General features: G+C 40.7%; 2 protein-coding genes across 4 annotated transcripts in view; one reads left to right on the plus strand and one right to left on the minus strand.

The window, feature by feature from the left end:
• The window catches only part of nrg2a (neuregulin 2a), a 62525-nt gene extending 48349 nt beyond the window's left edge, over window positions 1-14176 (minus strand). For 2 of the 3 annotated variants that reach the window (XM_028422540.1, XM_028422539.1), the window contains exon 1: window positions 10817-11228. In XM_028422540.1, coding sequence (XP_028278341.1) covers window positions 10817-11225 — 409 coding nt within the window. In that variant the 5' untranslated portion in view covers window positions 11226-11228. Of the gene's footprint in view, window positions 1-10816; window positions 11229-14078 lie in introns of those variants that run through there. The other variant, XM_028422538.1, reaches the window with a different exon arrangement.
• On the plus strand, window positions 13336-21314 carry puraa (purine-rich element binding protein Aa). The gene is made up of 2 exons (XM_028422541.1): window positions 13336-13470; window positions 17252-21314. The coding sequence occupies exon 2, from the start codon at window positions 17326-17328 to the stop codon at window positions 18181-18183; it is 858 nt and encodes a 285-aa protein (XP_028278342.1). The 5' UTR covers window positions 13336-13470; window positions 17252-17325; the 3' UTR covers window positions 18184-21314.
• The last annotated feature ends 1223 nt before the right edge of the window (window positions 21315-22537 follow it).

A 22537-nucleotide genomic window follows, 5' to 3' on the forward strand; every position in this document is an offset into this window, starting at 1 on the left:
CAGTATGATAACTGCCTGCTTCTGAGCCTAATGTCATGGAGACAACAAGGGAATGAAAAGAAACATGCCTAGACAATGCGTAGCAAAAGTACACATCCCAACAGATGTGATGGAGAAAAAGCGGAAACAGGGCTACAGGGCTCACACTACAGGGACTTTCTGTAACACTGATCTTACTGCCTTTTAGTACAACAGACCTCTGTGAGGAATGTTGCTTTCTCATTTAGGGTAAAACACCCTCAGAGTTAAGGGGTATCAATATCACAAGGGAGATATATTCCTCTTTTGTCTGCATTTGCTGCAGTGAGGTGATGGTTAGTGTACTGGTCTGTGGGCCAGCTGGGACACATCTCAGTTCACCCGTGCACACACACACACAAACACACACTCACACACACACACACATATACAGAAACCCATGCACATACTGGAGCTTGCTTTACGCTGCTCACTATCTTTCAACAACAAGCTGAGCAGAGACCAGACGGAAAGAGGTCCTATTTGTGCAGGAAGATAAATACACTTCTGCACCCAGTCCTGTCCCTTCCAGATTAGAGCAACACAATAATGAGCAGGAGCTCTGGTGGAAGGTCAGAAGAAAGCAAGGGTAAAGGACAGAGGCACAGCCTATTAGCAAAACACACTCCCCCGCACGTATCATACATGTACAATCACAGGCAGACATGCATGCTTTTATCTTTACAAATTCATAATCATTTTCAGCACATGAATTCCTTTGTTCAAATCTGTTACAATTCCAAATAAATAACAGCGAGGATTTACTATACTTTGATATCTTTCCCAAATCATTCATTTTGGAAAAGCACCAGAATTTGTAACTTTATGACATCACAGTTTGTAGAAAGACAGACGGCACGCTAGAGTTGCTGTGAAAGTAGGTGTCAAGTGTCTAGTCGTCTCACAATGGGATGATAGTGAACTTAAATGCATCAAAATATCCAAATACATAGTGTAAATACTGAGGAATGTTTGTGTTGAGTTGTTGACGAGTTATTCATCTGTGAGTCAGCAGTGTCATAATCTTTTATCAGCTCCTCCTCTGTGTTACGTTCAATCACAGACCACAGAATTAGGCAATTCATCTCCGCTCGCCTATGAATGCACGTTTTCTCTGACTGTTGAGATAAACCTTCTGCCTTAAAGCAGAAGACCCCTGTTGAGGGAAACATGATTTTCTCCTGGTCCACTTCCAAACAGTGCTAACAAGCCATTCCATTCTGTGTAAAGTCTTTTCATGTTAAGACACACATCAATCCACACCTACAACATACCTGAGGAAACAAACCTTCTCTCAGGATATGTGCTGTGTGTGTGGGGTGAACATGGCCGGACACGTCCCTTAAACACACCGGGAGGCGCCCAGCAGGAGTGCCGGCAGCCCCTCTTTTCAACACTTCGGCACGCTGCACACAAACACAGTTGCCCTTCCCATGGTCCTTTTGTTCCCTATCGTTTTGTTGAAGTTCCTGTCATGGACACTGTCAGCTTTCTTTGGACATTTGTAACTGCCAGTTATATTCCACTTTTGGACAAACCCTCACTTGAATGCCTGATATTTTATCAGGACAACAGTAGTCACTCTCAAATCACAACAACAAACACAGGCTTCTGAAAATAGCCAATTGACACATGAAAACATGCATACGCTTGCCGACTCAGAATTATAGCAAATCTACTTTGCAGAAAGTATCCAAAGAAAAACATGCACAAGCACTGGCAAGCATCTGCACAGATCTGTGAAAAATCTAATTAAACTGCTCACATTCCTGCTAAAACTCTGCAAAGGTAGTTTCATGCAAAAGGCTTGGAGATCAATCTTTTTTTTTTTTTTTTTTTTTTTTTTAAAAAGGTAAAAGGTCACTGTTCCAGGTGATGCTCAGTTTAGGGCCCATCCTACCGTGATGGGCTAATATATACACATCAAACCAGGAGGCCAGTAGAAATTTGTGCTTGATGAGAGTGAAGCAGCGGCCTGGGGCCTGTGGTAAATTTGAATGCCAGAGAGAGAGAGTCAGTAGTGAAAGGTTATCTCCTGCACTGTCCTTCAGTGTCATGCTGCTTCCTGTGAATCCACCTGACGCCTTAGCGAGGAGGCGCTGCAATGGACTGGATGCACACACACCTTCACACGTGATGCACGTATACACACCTTCAAGTATCACATAACATACACTAATAACACAACCTACTTGTCAATAAGTAATAATTACCCATTTTCAGCCAGAAACTTTGGCAGCATGTTTTACATTCATCCCTCCAGCTTCCAGCTAAAACATGTACCTTGCTTCTGGAACATCATCATCAACTCATAATTTTCCAAGTAACATGATAAGCAATGCTCTCATACCGTTTTTTTTTCCAGGTTATCAGCAGTACACTGTAATGAACTGAACTGGAAAAAAAAATTGCAACATCATTGAAATTTTAACTCCTGACCTTCAGCTGCTATTTTTTTGACACAGATATCAAGATGTATGTAGGCCTTTGACAGAATGACTGATTGGAATCGTATTGTCATCTATAAACCAGTTTACGGAGTGTGTTGTCTTCAGTATTATGCCTACAGCTAAAAAAAAAAAAAGCTACAAGTGAAAGAACATAGAAACGTGTGCCCGCAAGCTTCACCCTCCCTCCTTGGCCTGAGCAAGAGCAGAATACTTCTACGATGTGCCAAAACAACATTGATCTCATCTGTATTTTATGTGACACTCCTGACCACAAGCCGTATTAGTTTACAGGCATTTATACAATTCCTAAAAAAAATACATCAAATGTCAGTGTGTGGAGACAACAAGCACCAGACGTGGGTAGAAAAAGGATTTTACATGCCACAGTAACCTGTTTAACATTGGAGAGAGCCAAGCAGCTTAACCAGGTTTCAGATCGCTGAGAAATGAGGGTTTTTCAGTTATGACAATTACATGCACTGATCCAGGGTTAGATTACAAGACCAAAAGATGTGAACTAATCCAAATGCACTTGTCTAACCCTGGTATAAATTGTTGTAAGTCTTTTTTCCTCACAAGCATTAGTCAATCTGCTGTGTAAACTGTATAAGCAGATCAAATTAAGAACATAAAAATAAAAGACATTCCGTACCCACCTAAGAGCCGACAGACAACAATGTTTTATTAACGCTGGTGAATGATTGATCTCTGTTCCTGTTGTTGTAAAACCTAGTCTTTTTTCACCCCTCTCTCAATCTGCTGGTGTATTTCTGGTTTTATGTTGACGTGAGTTGTTACTTTAAAGGGTTAATTTCGTCGACAACCTTTCGTGCTGTGCACAGAAAAAAAAGAGGTTTTAAATATTTAATTACATGCACTGGCTGCAGCCTGTGAAGGAAGAGTATTGCAGCCCAAGATAGCTGCAAATTACTGAATGATTCAAAAGGCTGGGTAAACTTAAACTGCCTTCACAAAGAAGTAGGATACTACTCATAAAGAGCAGGTAAATACAAACATATGAAATAGTGGTGCGAGCGTGAAAGGCTTCATATTGTGTTTTACTTGTGAGGTATCAGTTTTTCATCCTATATTTCATAGAAACTGCTTGTTAACTGACCATATGGGCAGCTGTGGACGTGTTTATCCACACAACTGTTGGCATCTTTTTTTGTCCACAGTGCATGACTGCCTGTTCCCCAAGGGACACCATTACGGTCAGTTTAGTCAAAAGAACACATCCGCCTATAGCCGACTGCAGAATTAACAGCATGGGTATAACACCAGAAAGATAACTTCCCCTTTTGTGATCAAAGTGAAATCCAAATGGCAGTGACTTTCACAGTTGTTATCCTGCACATATCTTCTGGACTGTGCAGCGACTGTGGGCTTTTGAGTGTTTTTTGACACTGCTCCAGCTGCAGGGGCAGGGAGTGGAACAACTGCTGTGACATTCCCAACGGACTCATCCCTTTCAACTTTTCGGTGTTTCTCCCTGCTTCTTGATCCTGATCATATACTGCCTCATTGTGGTGAAGGCAACATTGTTCAGTGGGTGGAAAACTTCTGAGTCTTAACTGTTAAAAGAGGCAGAGTGTAAAGTGTTCTCACAGGGGGACTATCAGGTTTTGTTGCTGTGCTGTTCGGTTTGGCAGGAAATTTTCTGTTCTATTTTCTTTTTTATTAAATCTCAGATTACAGTTGTAGAAGGGGAAAAAATTGTGTAAATGTTGTTAATAAACTGAACCCATACAAACTGACACAGGTAATGTAAGTGAATGAGATTTTAGCCTTATGGTAATATAGTGAAAAAGATGTTTACGTGCCATTAAAGTGATTTGGTCATCAAGTCAGTGAGTGTTACCTGATTATAGTCCTACAACTCATCGCTTATACTGTGTATCCTTCATTTACTAGACACATCACACAAATATTATATAACCTTTGTACTCACAGCAGAAGGTAAATGCAAATTGTCCCTTTTGTAAATATATATATAAAAAATCTGCTCTAAATAGTTTTGCTGTTCCAAAGGCAGCTTTCATCCCAGTTTATGGATTCAGCCAGAGATTAATGGAGATTATTGAATGTGAGATTAGGTACCAACTGTAAAACTAATCTGCATACACACCACCAACTGACAAAGTCCTGCATCTCTGTCTGATGGCTGATTTCAGCCAGCTGTTTGAGAGCTGCACCATGTAGCAGTAGTGATATTGGGTTTTTCTTTCCTCAAAGGTTAAAGTTATATATAAAGGATATAAACAAAGAAAGGCCTCATTTGAAAAAGTTATTCAACTTGGTAGTGAGAGTACTAAAACAAAATGTTTTGAATGTTTGAATGAATCAACACATATTTTATCCAAATACAAATTTTACCCAAACATAGCAATAAGTCACAAATTCAGAATTCTTGCACATGAGAAGATAAAACACGTTTGGCTGTAACATGCATATTTTTTATGATTTTTTTCCTCACATTTGCCACTTTACATGTTGTTACCTCCACAGTCTTAAACTTTAACTTAACTCTTTCTCCTTTGTCACCGAATCCATTGCAGCGGTGAAATGATTAATGTGATATAAAATTACAAGCCTTAAACTGCATGGCATTGCAAACTTGTTCTCATAGTTCTTATCCAGCTGAACTTAGAGTAAGCCCATTATTCTCCATGAGCCCAGACATAATTCTGTATTACAGCATGGAAATTTATAATCATCCAAAGCATTGCTTTGGTGTGTGTGTATGTGTGTGAGTATGAATATGTTTAACAGACACATTTAAAACTGTGGAAAATATCTGTCACAGTAGACTGGTTAAACCACTCATGTAGAACTAAACTAGTAGTACTTTGGTTATGTTGTGCAGCACATTAGACCAGAATTAGAAAGTGATAACAACTTTGGTTTTGTATTATGTCTGGAGCACAGGCAGTTCTGTAGCTCATGCTTTTGTTGTGATAGCAGCATGCATCCATGCTTTTTCGTCTATCAAAACACGACTTTGTTTCCACCTTCTGGTTTTGGTAAGTCTGTGTAATCCTGAAAATCTCTATGCACAAAATCCCTATTGTTGGAATTCCCTTGGTCCAAAATGAACTTTGGAGCAATACACTCAATTTATTTATTTATTTTTTTTTGGATATCTAACTGCATTTCGACCTTTATAAGATGGCATTGATGAACTTATTGTTTTACCTTTTGCCTACTTTTCTGTAAAATGGCCTTAGAAGGGATTAGTAAGGAACCTTGTCACCCTCAGGTGTTCATGATTTCATCTATGACGTTATCACATTCTGAATTCGTCAGAAGTCTATATGCCCAAGCTGCTTAGGATGACATTTTGTGTGACTAATAACCTTAACAATGTCTGCATTCCATTAGGACCATCTAGCAAGTTCCCATTCAGATGATGAAAAACTACAAGTCCACAGTGGCGATAGCTGGTGATGGATGAGGATTTGAATTTGTCCGGCCCCTTCACCTGATATAGCACACTAAATCTACCAACAAATTCCCACGATGAAGAAAGAGTTGACAGTGTTTGATAGTAATAGTAATATTCAAACTGAGGACCACCTTCTGAAGGTCCAAAGCACCAACATCTACACAAATTTAAAGCTATTAGCTGTGAGGTATGGATTTCTAAATGTAATTCAAAACAACTCATGTTACAAAGCATAAAAGAATCCTATTGACTATGGATGAAACACCTGGGACATCACCCATAGATCCTCTAAGAGGCTCTGAATGTCACCATGTTGGCAGAGCTGGCACAGTCTGCCTAAACTCCAAATACAGACAAAGAGGTAGAGTACAAGTGGAGCTGAGGAGGCCAGGCAGCAAAAAAGTAAGGTCCAACTGTGATACAGCATCTGCCTGTCACACAAAGGGGCCGTGTCCAAAATTCTAGGTAATTTTAGCATTTACCATTTTAACACAGTAGTGTATGGAAAATGACCAGCTTTAGGAGCCAGCCTCTAGTGGCTGCAGTGTAAAGTGCAATTTTTAACACTTCCACATTGGCTTCATCTCAGCGCTAGCAGTTGAGCTACTTTTATGGATTTGAATGTATTTTTGTTACATAATCTTCACTTTAACTTCGTTGCTGTAAGTTGGAAGCACAAAATGAAAATAGTAGAGAAGACCAAAGCAGAGCAGCTATTAGAATAAATATAAATAATAAATATCATAATTATAAATAATTATCTGACACTGTAGAGAAATGGACAAAGTTCTGGGTTACACAATACTACTAATAAACAAATCTGTCTCAGCAAATAAGGAATTAATTCCTTTATGATCTTCTTTTATCCCATTACTGTCCTGTTGCTGACTACCTATCCATTTCAGGTGCTTGAAGGTTCATCGCACCAAACTGTGAAAACATGAACTATATGAACTTTATATTTGGCAGCACCCATTAAAAACACCACCTGATATTGACATTAAAAGAGGGTATTTGAGTCTTGTGACTGCAGCTCCAAAACCACCACTCAAACAGGTAACCCTCAACTTTGCCATGACAACTGTACTGTCAAATTGTAACTTTAGCAGGCACAAAAGACAACCCGATCTGTCCACCCTGTTGTAATAACAGCTTGTCAAATTCTGGCTTAAAAAATGGAGAGTACAAGTATGAGAGATTGTGAAAAAGTGCCTAATGGACAGGAAAATGAGCAGCCAATTACTGGAAATGGCCATGCCCTTTTCCCTCCCCACACATCTTATAAATATACATACATCAAGCTATCTTGTCAGCATAGAGCAGGCAAGCATAGATGCAGCAGGACAGAAAGCCTATGTAAAATGATCCACGGAACACAGCAATCAATCTCTCAAAACATACAGTTGAAAAAAATCCCTGCTTCCAGCTGGAAACACCAAGGCACGGAGAACTCGTCAGTCATTCTTATCCAAATAAACACACATCCTGACAATAACTTTGGGTGGTGTGATACAGTAAATGAGCACCTTTGTCACAACTGTTTGCTAAATGGCCCTTCAGTGTGCCATTAGAGTATAATGACCAACATGTAGGTGCATGTTGTTAAATAATACTGCCGTCAGCCAAACTTGTGCTGTAAGTGCTAAACCCAGTAGCCATCAGCAGCTGTCATTCATGTTCTATGTCTAGCTCTTCTAAAGAACTCCTGCAATTCACAGAAAGATGCATGGCTTTGGGCAAAATTCTGGCTGTCTACCACCTCAATGCAGCAGCTGTGACCTGCATACAAAGGGGTCCTCACGGTGAAGGATTAGTGACAAACGGTACATTCACATGAAAGGGCTAAATGTGCAAAAATATATATACACAAAAAAGTACAATAACATAAGAAGGCAACAGTCAGACAGCATGTTACTCCTCAAATACCTTTTTAAGTCTTGCACTGAGTCTTACTGATACAATGCTCCCACCAGTCTGAATACGCCCCCACACACGCACACAAAAAATGCAATTATGTAGGTCTCCTCCATGGAGTGTACAGCTAGACAAAAAGCTACAGGCCTCACCTACCACAATGTTTTATTGTGAAGGCTTTTGATTTAGGCTGATCTATGAGGGGCAAAAAAAGAGACTATTGTTATGCTAAATATTAGCTGAAAGGCAGATCTGACATACTTGAAATCACAGATTAAAATGCAGCAATGTCATTTCCTAATGGAACGCTCTTTTCTGTTTGCCGTTACATCACATCTCTCAGTTGTTGTCATTTTAGGTGTTTGCAAGTAGTTCTTATGTAGACACCTTGTCAGTCAGTCAGGTTCTTCTTGCAACCTACAGGTTAGCATCAGTTTTCAAGGTGCAGGGTAGTCTGACCCACCACCTCAGGGTGTACATACTGTGGCTGAATGTGAACCACTATGTTCAATTATTATGCCAAGGGATATCAAAGTGTGTCTGTACATGACAACTGAGAATGTGTTGATATGTGCATGTTGGAGCACTGAGTAATACAACAGCCATGACAGTTCCCTAAGCTAGCAATGCTGTATCACCACAGTCAGTGAACCTGAGACAGGAGGTGAGCTAATGCCATGCAAGGCAGTGATTTCTAAACAATCAAACAAAAACTTCTGTCAGTGCTTTGACATAATCAAAGCAATAAAATAACTAGCAGGAAACCTGATAGTTACCTCACAGGCCTGGAAGCTGCTTAACATCAAGTAGTGAGTGTAGTGAAGTGTAACAGAAATCTCCTTTTCAACTGCAACCTAACCATGCACGCCATAGCAATACACATAGCAAGCAGATCAGATGATACAGATCCACAGAGATTCCTCATTAGTGAGATAAGGTTCCACTGTGTTTTAATCGGTATAACAAATATGCTTGTACCTGCATTATGTGTCGCAAAGCGGCATTGTATTCACAGTAAATAACGGCTGTCATGCTGTTAAGTACAATATGAGAAACAGCGGGCCACTGTGAGGGCCAGTAGCTTAACATGATTGTGTTTTTTGTTATATATGTCCAAATAACTTTGTTTTATTTTCTAACAGGAACCAGTGCTAGCAGCTGATTGAGTCCAGGTGGAGGCCAGAATTTTAGAAAGCCCCTGGACAGCGGAAGACAACAAAGGTTCAAGATTAAAAAAAATAAAGAAGCACAACTAAACTAAACTTAACTATGTAACTTAAAGTAAAAGAAGCAGTCAACAGATCACTGTTGATCTTCAGTCTCTCCTGAATGAAAAAGCCAGAATAATCAGAGCTCAAGTGGCCCCTGTTTGTCTGTCTCAAAGGTTATATTAAAGACAGCATGATTGAGGAAGAGTGGGGTCACATGACTGATATGATGAGATCAATTACACTGAGTAAGAAGCCTCTTATCTACAATGAACCACAAATGCATCCTGGAATTCTTTTATCCAACTAAAAAGCACAGAAACTGGGTGTGGCATGGTTTCTGTTTGATCACATCACTGACAAGCTTTGCTAAATGGCAGTGAAACTGACAGGAGGGTGGGGCTGTTTGGGCGGGTCATAAGAGGCAATAAGGTCTATTACGTGCTACCTTTCTGATGAGATGATGAGTTTAAAAGCCAGAGTGAGTTGGTCCAAATTAAGAGGAAGGGGAGAATTGTGTCTCGTGAGTATAGGCTAAGAGGATTTCAGAAGGTGGCAGTACAGGGCACACATCGTGTTCTAGGCCTCAAGACCTCAGTGGAAACGTAAATGTGTGCACTATAGAAGAGAGATTTATGTGTGACATATTCTCCAATTAGCACAAAACATTCAAAGCATGGAAGACTAGCTTTCTCACATTTAGAAGTTGTGTTGTCCAGCACGGGGCGGTAACTGTAGACACAGCAGCGGCTCCACTAGTAGAGTCAGTTTTACACTGGTGAGGCTCAACAGCCTTTTAGCTGGTGACAGACTGACTCACACAAATCCATGCAAACATGCACACTAATATATGTGAGTGCTGCACCAACAGCAGGCACAGTATGCTGCATTAGTCTTAATCAATAACTTCCAAAGCGTAAGAAACAAAAAGATCATGACAGTTCCATCTAAACAAGCTATGTGAAGGTAGAGAGTAAAAAACAAATATTCACTTGAATGTAATGATTATTGATACAATTGTTTTAAAACTGATACTGAGGAGTGCTCACAAACCTTACTAAACAACGTAGTGGAATTAAAACACGCCTTGTAAAGTTCATCATTTGACAATGTCAGCAACAGCGCCAGCTATCCCATGTTAAAACTACACCAGACTGCTGTCCCTCTTCGTGTAAAGCTACACTTTGGAAATAGGACTTAGACTTCAATACGCTATGCCAAAGTGTCGGGGTATTAAAGCATTAAAGCAGGGCGACAGCCTAAATATAGCCCAGGAACCAATTTGCTTAGGGCAGCGTGATTTTCCACACGTGATACCGGTGATACAGGCCGCTGTCCCTGGTCCTGAAACTGCACCAGAAGGCACAGCGATTCTGGAAAAGAGAAATGCTTTTGTGAATCCTATAGGAGGAGAGATGTGCATTAGAAGACACGATAAAAAAAAGAATGCAGGCTTGCTGGATGCAGATAGTTCGATACACATAAACTGCAATTCCTTCCAAGCAACAGTGCGAGGCGCATGTCTGATGCAGTTCAGGGAGAGAGAAAGAGAGTTTGATTGATCATGTGGGCTATGGGAGCCTGCGAGAGTTGTCGAAAATTGCTGCATAGACGCCCCTTAGGCACCTATCTGGTACCCAGTGACTCCAAACCATGATGTGGCCACAATAACTACAATTCACCAGAAAGCCTGTTACCAAAAGCCCTGAGCCAGGAGCTGTTAACCGACCGTTCATTCTTCCGGGTTGGACTTCACCGGTAATCCACAATAGGCTACTTACCGCAGTCCTCACACAAGATCTTCCCAACATCCTTTTTTAGGTTCTTTCCACTCGTGTCAAGAGGCGCAAATGATGCCTTGAAAACCGAGGGCTCGTCAGTGGGGTCCATGAAAAAAATGTACTTGTGGTTCTTCTTCACTTTGGTGCACGGAGCCTCAGATCCAAATTCCCCCACGGTGACGAGCTGTTCTCGCTCCAGACCCCCGCTGTTTAGGGGCCAAACATCCAGCACTTTGACATTCACACGATACGGCTCCGCAGAGACGTTCACAGGCGTAGACTGCACCTTGCCCTCGATCACCACGGTGGATTTGTAAGCCTGGTCCTGCAGGGAATTCAAACTCGGGGAGTAGCAGGCGAATGAGACCCCGATGACCAGCATGGATAAATGCACTGAATCAAGCCTCATGCCGCCTGCTTTGGCTCGGTGGTCGCTGGTCGCGTTGCGGCAGGGCTCTCTCGGCTGCGGGGCGATGGCGATGGAGCTGGGTTGAATGAAGAGACAGCAAGTAGGCTCCAGTAGCACGGCAGCGCGGCAGACCTTGCATAAGTGTCCATGCCATCGGGATCCGCTGCTTTTTCCAGTGATTTTCAGTGGGTAAACAGCAGCTTTGAAACGAGGAAACCGCGGGATGACGCTGGGTTCCAAATCCAGTCACTGCTTTCTGCTAATTATAAGGCATTGCAGACAGGCTAAGCAAGGAATTGGCGGATTCTCCCCTCCAGAAGATGCCCCCTATGCTGCCATAGTAGCCTTAACTGCAAGACGACGCCACTCTTATCTTTGCCCAAAAATTGCAGTGGTGGGGTACCGCTATGATGGTTTTCTGTATCATCTGCAGCAGAGAGAAAAAGACGCAAAATGCTGCAGTGAACAAGTTTGGTAGTCCGGTCGCAAAAAAACAGAAAAACAAAAGCCACGTTTCATTCCAAAAAATAAAACATTTTCTCGGCTCGGCAGCTACAACGCTAATACGCCGCCTTCCACCGCGGCTCTCTCTCCGCCTCCCCTCGCCACAGACGGAGAGAAAATAATGCCGATTGCCAAGGGGCTCCGTCAACACAAACGCAGGACTGGAGCGCTCAGATACAGGCAACCGATGGACCAAAGGGTCTATCTCCTCACTCCCAAAACCCAGCTACTGTCTGCCAATCACTCCATGGTGTTTGATCGGTGCTGATCTCACGTTAATAATGAAACAAACGAAATCCTAAATCCATGACTGTCCCTCCTCAAAAACGCATCTTACTGTAGCCAAGGCATTACTCCAAAAGAAAAAAAACACACGGACACATTAAAAAACGCAGCTGCGTGTACTCCGCTGAGCCCACAGAAGATGACTAAGGCTGCGAAAGCAGTACAGAGTCTTCAGAAGACTGTTTTGAATGAGTTTTGCGTCTCATCCCATTAAGTCATGCCCTGCATTCAGGTCACATTCACTGCTTGGCTCTAAAAAAAACTGCTGTTGAAGAACCGCATTAAATCTATACAGCTAAAACAGCTGCAACACAGAGGCCAAAGCAGAGGGGAAGCTGCTTTAATCACTTATATGCAAAGATAATAGAGAGTGTGTGCTTCTCTGCGTTCTTGTATTTGCAGTTAAAATTTAGATAGAATGGTGCGAGGACAGAAAAAAGAGAGCTGAACAGAATGATATGCTGGACCGGCATCACTGGCAGTGAAGCTGAAGTTTGACCTGTAATGGTTTGGTTTAGCCTACACGCCAAGTACAATGCGGATACAAGATGTTGAACTGGCAGTATTTACGAAGAGCGACATCTGCTGACCGGACTACAGCCACGTTATGAGCAATCTGACACACATCATAAATGCTGATGTTAAACTAACAGCAAGGTTAGAGACTTATGGGGGCAAAGCTGCCATAATAACAGACGATGGACTGAAACAACTGCACTTATTCATACATATTCCACAGTTGGATAATATGTCACTATTATTATGAACTTAAATAGTTCCATAGGCCTGTTTTATATTGTAAATTAAGCACACATGTATATACTTAAGTTTCTTGTGTGCGCAGCACTGCAGACCTGGCTGCTCTCCGTGGTGCTGAAACTTTACCAATCCTGTGAGTTAAGTTTAAACAGAGCTCATGTCAAGCACAGGAAGCCTATATATGGTTATAGGCCTGTATCAGTCCGTCTGAACAGCAGTCCTCCTATTTGCAACAAGTGCAGCTTTAACTCTGAAGAAGACATAGGCTCATAATTCATGTATGTAACAATCTTTCCCTTACATTATATACGACAAATATCATAATATCGATCCAGTATTGCACACTTTTCCCTCACACACTGCCCTCCATTACAGCTCCCAACAGTTGTTGCCCTACCTGTTACCACATCAATAGACAGAGCTGCAGTTCCTCCTTTTCACCAAGCAGGGGCGCGCGTTCACCGTGTTCCCACATTGCGTGTTGACATCAGAGGTGAAACGTGCCGGCGTTCAACTGTCGCTCTCCGTGCCACGACTCGCCGTTTCTTGTCCATCTTGTGAAGCCAGCAGAAGCAGTCCACCGTGCTGTCATAAAGGCCTCAGAGCACATTCACATGAGTCTTTTGCCTCGTCTCGTCTTCTGCGGCACGCCGAGGAGGCTTTAAAGGCGCTCCGCCTGCAGACCGAGCGGGGGAAGGTAGGTTTGTGGAATCTCGCTTGGTGGAACGACGCCTTATTTGTATGTCATTCGAATTGTTGCGTCCTGTTTAGTGTCCTAACGTGCAGACAAGCATATGACAACGCTTCGCAAGAGTTTACAAAAGCATGACATGCAACATACGGCTGTGCGTCAGAGCAGAAAATAATAATGGAGCAGCGTTTGGAGCGACGCCACACAGCATTTTTGTGATGGGATGTAGGGCAAAACTTTGTGAGGTGATCCTTTTGCAAACTGCGACAACACCTTCTGGGGCTGAAATCTGCGCTGGATGTGGGCTCTGGATACAAAAAGACCTGCATTTATACTAAATCATATAAATGCTAAAATATGGTGTGAAAAGTAGACCAAATGATCAATTAATAAAAGTGACAGGTTGTCTGTCATCAATCAGAGCAGCTGACGTAGATATACAGGCTCTATATTGCCTGTTAGGCAAGTAAATCTGTCAATAATGTAAAACATAACCCTTGGAAATTATTTGGATTACAGACTTATTACTTACAGAGATTATTTTTTTTTCTTGGAAAATAGAAGAAATGGAATTTTGCTTGTCGGGTCAGTTAACTTCTATTGTAATCATTTACCTTTGGCTATTTTGCATGCATCCAGACTGTGTTCATCACATCCATCTACCTGGCAGAGCAGTGACACGAAAGGTCAGCTACAACCTTTTTAACCAGTAGAAAGAAGTCATTGTAAAGAATTAAAAACACAGACTCCAATAAATGTACTGAGACTTAAGAACTGAATCCTGCATTTCCAACAAATAATAATCATGTTGTGAGGATGGCTATCGGCTAAAACATCCCGTGTTAGAAGGTTTGGATCCGTATACTTAAGTCTATATTTGACATTTTCCATTTGTAAATTATTTAACTTCCTTTTCCCCACCACAGAAATGTTGGCTTGTCTTAATGACATATAAATTACTCACCTGTTTCTTCCCCAAACATGCTGGATCTTGTGAAATAAAAAGCTGTGGAGCTCATCACTGCTGCTTCCCCTGAGACAAGAAGAGAAGAGCAGAGCGTAAATGATTTTATATAACAAATCAACACGTAAAGGTTAAAAAAGAAAATTATTGTCACCTCTTTAGGCCGCTATGTTCATCGTTACACGCAGGACTGCAGCTCATTTTCCTTTCTTTTTTCTTTATTAGGTGAAGTGTTGTGCAAAAGCTGCTTTGGCCTTGACGGTAAACGGTCGCCACTTAATCACGTTACAGCCTGAGATGATCCTATTTTATTCTTTTGTCTTCCCAGAAGGATATTCTTCCTTTAAAATAAATAAATAAAATCAATCTTTGGCTTAATAGTTACAAGCAGAAAGTAATGGCTTCATTTTTGCAAGACTTATGAATAACATTGTACCCATAGACCATTTGAGATCTAAAAAATATAAACTAATATAGCCCAATTATCTAAATATTTTACTTTGAGACACAATAGTACAAATATACATGTGAATAAATAAACAGACAGACAGAAATGTAAGCAGGGTTCATTAGTTTTGGTTTATGGGCTCAGTTCTTACCTTTAATTCTGTTGGGGCCTTCCAACTTATGAAGACATCCTGTAGAAAGGTAACTTACTCACTCATATATTCTTAACAATATTGGAAATATTTAAATTAAATTCTCATTGACAGAATGCGAACAAATAAAAATTCGGAAAAAATAATTACAAATGAAAAAACAACCAATATAAATAATAATCGACTTGTTTTAAAGTCGATCAAAGTTCCAGGATGGATCCTTACCCTTGTGGGACCATTATTTTTGACGTGTATAATAAATGTTGCTTAAAACTTTAAATAAAGTTTATTTAAAATAAACGAAAAGAAGCGCTCTACAACATTTACGCACAGAAGTGTGGCCCGAAACATTTCTGTGTCACAGCGCTATAGCAAAGATTTTACTTCTATTTCTTTGTTTTAATTTGACATTGATGGCATATAATTTTACAATCGTCTTAGACTTACAAAGCTGGGGCAAGTATTTCTTTTTTATTTATTTATTTTATACTTGACGGGAAAAATCAAAACTTTGAAATCTCTGGGATCTGAATAAACATACATTAAATAGCCGATTTGGGCCTCGGGGAATTTCTTTGTGGCTCAAACGGAAGTTTATCGCTGTGGAAAACTGCCGGTTTGCAGGTAAATGCTGTGTAACCTTTTGTCATCTACAGCAGGTCTTACAGATATTGTGTAGGCCTACACCTGGACATGTATGGTGCTTTATACAGAGACAATCTATGCTGTATAACGTCAGAAATATGCAAAATAATGCCACAGCAGGAAGCTACAATTTATAGGCCCATTCACAGCCCAGATTTATATGAATAATGCTTCTGATTTCTGATATGTTGTGGAGGAAAGCATAAAAAAGGCTTTTGACATTAACAGTCGGCCTAATGGACATTGTGCGGTTATAAAGAGGGAGCGCTGCAAAACAAAAACTAAAAAAAAAGAAGGCCTAAGACAGCTACTACTTTCCTCCTGCAGCATAACGTTCACACCAAATCACGCCACAATTGATCTTTGTGTGTCGTTAATCATAAATAAAAGTGACTTCAGAAATTCCTCATGAATGTAATTTGAACTGATATTTACCACAAGGTCAAAGATTAAAACTAATGCCACTATTTCATGACGGCGCTCAAGAAGCAGCAGATTTAGCCGCAGATTGGGTCATTTAATATTACGGCCATGAGAAGCTGCACTGCATGTCCACAGAGTGAGTTCATGAAGCCTTTTTGTGGATATTTTTGACACATATTTTGCTTTGGAAAAATTAACATCTTAATGATGTGCATTATATAAACGTTCAAAGAGTAATCTGAGGACAAAGCTTACAGGTTGCACTGCTAATATTAAAATAACCAGAAAGAGTTAAAGAAGGAATAGATGGACAATGACACCAGCTGAGTCTGTGAAGCCTATGTATTAAACAAAGGCTGAACTCCCTCACTCACTGCTTTACTCACATTATGAGCCTGCATGTTGACAGAAATAGCATATTTAATATAAACTGTTGTGCAGTGTGATTTCTGTTTAGTATTTTATATACTAGCTTTAAGTTAAATTGTTATTGATCGTGTAGCACTGACAGTGCTGGAAGAGCGCAAACGAGTAATGCAGAAGTCTGGTTGGATTCATTACTATTATTTTATTGCCAATACAACAGCAGAGGAGGTAAAAGGGTTATTAAAAAATACAGGCCTACCCTGTAAAATGTGGTGACTGCGTGACCTAACAGGTTTCTATAGGATGTGAAATTAAATACTTAAGATTAGAAAGTCCGATTGGCATAACAGGATGATTTTTCCTTGCGCCTCAATGAGTTTGTCCCAATTTTTGTTCCGTAGATAAAACTCTTTAATTTAGCAGTGGACTATAAGTCGAGGTCAGGTTAAATCAGACAGTTTTTCGTTTAAAAATCACAATAAACGTGCACAGAAATGCATCCGAGGTGAAACTAATAAAAGGTTAAGTGTCCTATTTTCTCCAATCACCTCAAAATTCAGGGCAAACTAGGGTAGCAAAGGCAGGTAGCAAATGAACCGCCATTTTCCTGAAGTTATGTCGAAACTTTACCGGAGAACAGGCGACGCATTTCTTCTCAACAACTACTGGTTTCGTTTTCACTGTAAATGACAGCTGATGACATTAACGATACCCCACATGAAAGCACAGCAGTCCTCCTTCTGCATTAACACCCTCTTCCCCCTTCTCGCTGCTTTATACCTCTCCGCAGATCTCGCGAGATCTCCGGCTGTGGCTGGCCGTGGTTTTGCAGCAGACAGAGGGAGAAGGCAGGCAGGCAGCATCATGGCGGACAGAGACAGTGGAAGTGAGCAGGGAGGAGCAGCTACGGGCCCAGGCTTCGGTTCCATGCACCTAGCGACAGGAGGGGCGGGCTCGGCTTCCGGGCTCCAGCATGAGACACAAGAGCTGGCGTCGAAGAGAGTTGACATCCAAAACAAGCGCTTCTATTTGGACGTTAAGCAGAACGCGAAAGGCCGCTTCTTAAAGATAGCAGAAGTCGGGGCCGGTGGAAACAAGAGCCGCCTTACTCTCTCCATGTCCGTGGCGGTCGAGTTCCGTGACTACTTGGGGGACTTCATCGAACATTATGCCCAGCTGGGTCCGAGCCACCCGGGGATGGTACAAGACGAGCCCAGGCGAGCACTCAAAAGCGAGTTCCTGGTCCGAGAAAATCGGAAATACTACATGGATCTGAAAGAGAACCAGAGGGGACGGTTTCTGAGGATTCGACAGACCGTTAACCGGGGGCCCGGTTTGGGATCCACGCAAGGCCAGACGATTGCTTTGCCTGCCCAGGGACTTATTGAGTTTCGTGACGCTTTGGCTAAACTTATTGACGATTACGGTGTAGAGGACGAACCTGCAGAGTTGCCCGAAGGGTCATCATTGACTGTGGACAACAAACGGTTTTTCTTCGACGTCGGATCCAATAAGTACGGTGTGTTTATGAGGGTAAGCGAGGTGAAGCCAACGTACCGTAACTCAATTACGGTACCCTACAAAGTGTGGTCCAAATTTGGGAATACTTTCTGTAAATACGCCGAGGAGATGAAGAAGATCCAGGAGAAACAGCGGGAGAAAAGGGCATGCGAGCTGCAGCAACAAGAGGAGATGCAGGCGGACGATGGAGACGAGGATTGATATAGAGAGCAAAAAACATGCAAGCGTAATGAAAATAACAAGAGAATTATAATTAAAACTCTACTGTATAAAGAAAGAAATCTAAAGATTTAACTGTAATGGTTTAACTCCAAGGGAGCATCACCCACAATATAAGAAACCTCCACAACCTGACAGTTATGACATGGTGTCACTCATCGCTGGATGTTACCCCACTTATCCACCATTAATACAGTTAACAGGCTGCTAAACAAAGTAATAACATTATATTTGAACATTGTTTCCTACTTGACAAACAATATTGAACTGAGTGTTTATTTCCCTTATTAACAGAAACTTTTGTACCAGTTAAAGCTATTGTAAAAAACAAAAAAAAGTGTTTGCAATGTTCAAATGGAATTATTGCAGAGTTGAGAAGGAAAAAAAAAAGTTTCCTTATCATGTGAGCTAATGACTTCAGCACAAATCAGATATTTTAATTTTTGAACCAAAATTCCAAAACTTTGTAAAAGGTTGTCACATGTACTACTTGCCATCCTATTTACCTTTACCTGTGAGTAGAGATGTGTTTACACATAAATCATATGAGGGCTAGGCCTGCTTCGGAATCTGGTTAGATGTCATGCAGTACTATATATTAAAGAGGAACATATAGGCATTTTCATGAAATGAATTAAGTGCTCTATTTGTTGTGCAATATGCATTGCATAAAAAAAATCAAATATATTAAACTGGTCAATGGATCTTGAAATGATGGCATTTGCCAGAGGCATTCAAAGAAATATTAATATTGTAAGTTTTGTTTCAGTTGAAAATGTTGCCATGCAGATGGATATATAATAGACTACCTTTGTGTCTCGTTGTTAATGCAATGTGTTCATTTTAAAGGTACTAAATGTGTATTTGATAGAGGAAATGCAGTGACAACATGTAGCAAATGGCCTGAATTGCAGATTATTTAACAAGACAAACACCCTGCACACATACTGTGCTGATCGGCACAGTAAAAAAAAATAAAAAAAAATCAGAGGAGCTTTATTGGTTGTCTGAAACAAATATTTTGTGATCCTGTTTAGTCCTAAAAGTCTAAATGGTGCCAAGGAGTGCTGTTGCTGCATGTTAATCTGCACTAAGATAGATTTCGTTGGTCTCCCAAAATATTGGCTCAAGGACCCTTCCATATGTATCTTTATCTGCCTATATTGTACGAATCTCAAGTTTGAGTACTGAGTGATTTCCATCCAAAGGCTTGGTGTAGTTCTAGTGGAAGTTGTTGCAAAGCGTGATTGTGAAAGGAGTGACCTTGTGAACAGTAGTCGAAATATTACCATCGCACCGTGAGGACGGTTGCGGCCAACGTGAAGAGGGTTCAGTTCGCCTGTTGGTGAATCGCTAGTGTGTTTACAGACGTGCCCGTCCTCACAAGTTTAAGACTTCAAAAGGTGTGAAATCAAGTGGGGCTACTTTGGATACATACAGACTCACAGCTCTGCTTTAGATTTATGAACCCAAATATCCACCTGGGGTGTGATGAGATTCTGTTTTGGTCTAATTGTAAATATTTGGGCTGCCACACGGAAAACAACTGGTTCTAATCCAGTTCAGTCGCATCTCATAGATGTGTGATAGCAGTTTTATAAACTCTGTCAGTAAACTCCAGAGAAACTGGCAACAATCAGATAATGTCAGATTTTACCTCAGCATTGAATTAAATGATCGCTCCCATGTTTAGATTGACTGGAAACCAGCAAACTAGACTGTCCTTGACCACCTATTTTTGGAGCCTCTGGTATAGCCTAAATGATACCTGATTGGGAGCATCCTCTTCAGCATATAAACAACCTGGTGCCTTACACACTCCGCATGCTTACACGCTGGCCTGGTGCTTTGGATCGCAGTTTGGCTTCTTTTTTTTGTTATCGTTTCCTCTTTTCTTTCTTCCATTATTTTCTTTTTTGTCACAGCCCCCTTGTGTGCTAGCGCACGACTCGTGGTGCTAAAAGGGTTTTGTTACGAACCCTTTAAAAAAAACAAGGAGCAGAATTCTTAACTTTTTTCTGCTGCCTTCCTTCTTCCCTTAACTTCATTGCCATCCCCATTCCCCAGCCATCCAGGTATCGGCCTACATGTAAACATGGAAGGGGGTGGTCACCTAGATGCAAGATGATGCAGAAGAGTTGGCTCTTCACTTAGCAGAGCAGAGCATGTTAACAGGGAGAGCAGGGGCTGATTGGGAACATCAGTAGTGGACTGAAATGATTTAAACTGTTGTCAGAAAAGCCCCATACCTCCCCCCATTCCCTTGATATGCTCATTGTATGGCTTGGGTAGTTATGTGTAAGTTGAAAGTCGCTCAATTAATGGGGAGTAGCAAGCATGTCTTGTTTTGTTTCTTTTTTTTTGTTTTATGTAGTTTTACCTTTTCAGCGTTATTCCACATTATTTGTAATTTTGGAATGTTTTCGCCCACGAAAAATATATCTATTTTTTTTCTGTGCAACATTTCATCACTGTGTGCAATATTGTATGTGCCAATGGTGGCAATATATGTATATCAATTAAATATATGATTACTATTTGAAAGCATGTGGCTGAATTCCATGTTTATTTCTCATGAAGGAGTTGTACGCCTTTATTTGCACTCAAAGCTCCATCCTGGAGGAAAACATAGTAAACCAAGGTCTTAGCAGCCTGTTGGGTCAAGCAGTTCACATATGTACTTTAACTTGAAACAGAACGTTATCGCTGCGAGTATGCCCCTCTCAAGGAAAAGGGTACACTTGGCTTATGATTTGTTAAAGGTAGACTGTAAACATACTATGGAGTTTTTGTGAAAAGGAAGAAAAAAAAATCTCCATTTAGCTTTAAGCTAAGAAAAGGTGCTTCAGTCCAATCCTCATAAAGGTGTATGGTGAACTGTCTTCAGTGGTTGTTGTGTGTAGCACTTTGCTTTCCCAGGTTAATGAAATGCCTGACCAATACTTGTTTAAAATGATCTCAACAAAGAATGTCGTTCTCTCTTATGTTGCCTCTTCTGTTTTAAAAGAGGCTCTTCTGATTTGCTCATTTGGTTTTGATGCATTAAATATAATTTATGTACATTTGACAAATTTTAAAAAATAAATTTTAATTTACCCATGAGGGAAAATATACTTTCAATATGTATGTGTTTTTCTTTTTCTTATGTTTCTGTTCTTGTTGGAGAAAGAAAACTTACCAAAATGTCTGCAATTCACAGATGAGTAGTATGTTTAATATCCATGTAGTGTCGTCTATGATGTCTGACTCTTCATTTGCAATGATACTAATAAATAAAGCTTGATTTTACAGCCTCCAAAAATGCAAATTTTGCAATGACAAGTACCTAATGACTCATGTCTTCTTAGATATTTCTACATTAGTACTGTATGTATAATACCGGGCTGTAAAATAAAGCATTACTTTGTTCACTAATCATCCTGACTATGCAATCTGTGATCATATGTCTGTAGCACTTCATTCATGTTGTAGTGTTCATATTAGAGATTATTGACAATGACCCAACAATCTGTTTTGTTTTTCATCTTTTTGTGAATGAGCATTATTCCTCACATTTGGTGTTTCTGGAGTTTGAAGCTGTCCTGTTAATAATATACAGAGGTATAGTATTGAATACTTAATCTGCACATATTGAGATGCTGATGAACATTCAGATGACTTTTATCACTTTAAATATTCTAATCTAAGCCACAGACGAGCAATATCAGTGTGAATATATGGTAACATTGTCTCTTCTCGACATGCCCAAAGGCGTTTCTGCAGGCAGTGTGTGTGTGTGTTTGGGTCCTGTTGTTCTGTCGACGTTTTCGGCCTATTGGCCAGGAGGAAGGGGAGGAAAAAAACTGACAGCGACGTGTGGAGCTCAGACTCACATCCATAGAGAACTGTTTGGTTGTCACAGCTTCAAAAGGAGATCTGAACTATTAGTTGGATGACATGTGGAAGTGTGGTCCAGCATCACACCACCAGAGAGACCAGTTTCTTACTGTAGTGCTGCTGTTTGTCAGTGCTTTGCTACAGCAGCAGGCCTGCATGCCTATTTATTTGCGGTGTTGCAGCAGAGCCTCTTATAGCCATACGATGGCAGCATATGTTTTAAAATTTAGTGTTTAATTTAGTGTTATAGTCTGTGGCAGTCTCTGGCTATGGTGGTGACGTAATTCACCACAGGCACCTCTGCTTAAAGCCACTAGAGGCCGCTGTTTACCAACAAATGATTGAAGATACATACCAGAATACTTCCAACTATTCTTTCCTGTGATTTCAGTGTGAAGTATCAGCAGACAATGTAAACAGCTGCATAAATTATATTAATGAATAACATTTAATGACATAT

Source organism: Parambassis ranga, chromosome 14, assembly GCF_900634625.1.
Source record: "Parambassis ranga chromosome 14, fParRan2.1, whole genome shotgun sequence".
Lineage (NCBI taxonomy): Eukaryota > Metazoa > Chordata > Actinopteri > Ambassidae > Parambassis > Parambassis ranga.

Coding starts and splice junctions, on each gene's coding strand:
- puraa (XM_028422541.1), top strand. CDS start 17,326: ATGGCGGACAGAGACAGTGGAAGTGAGCAGGGAGGAGCAGCTACGGGC.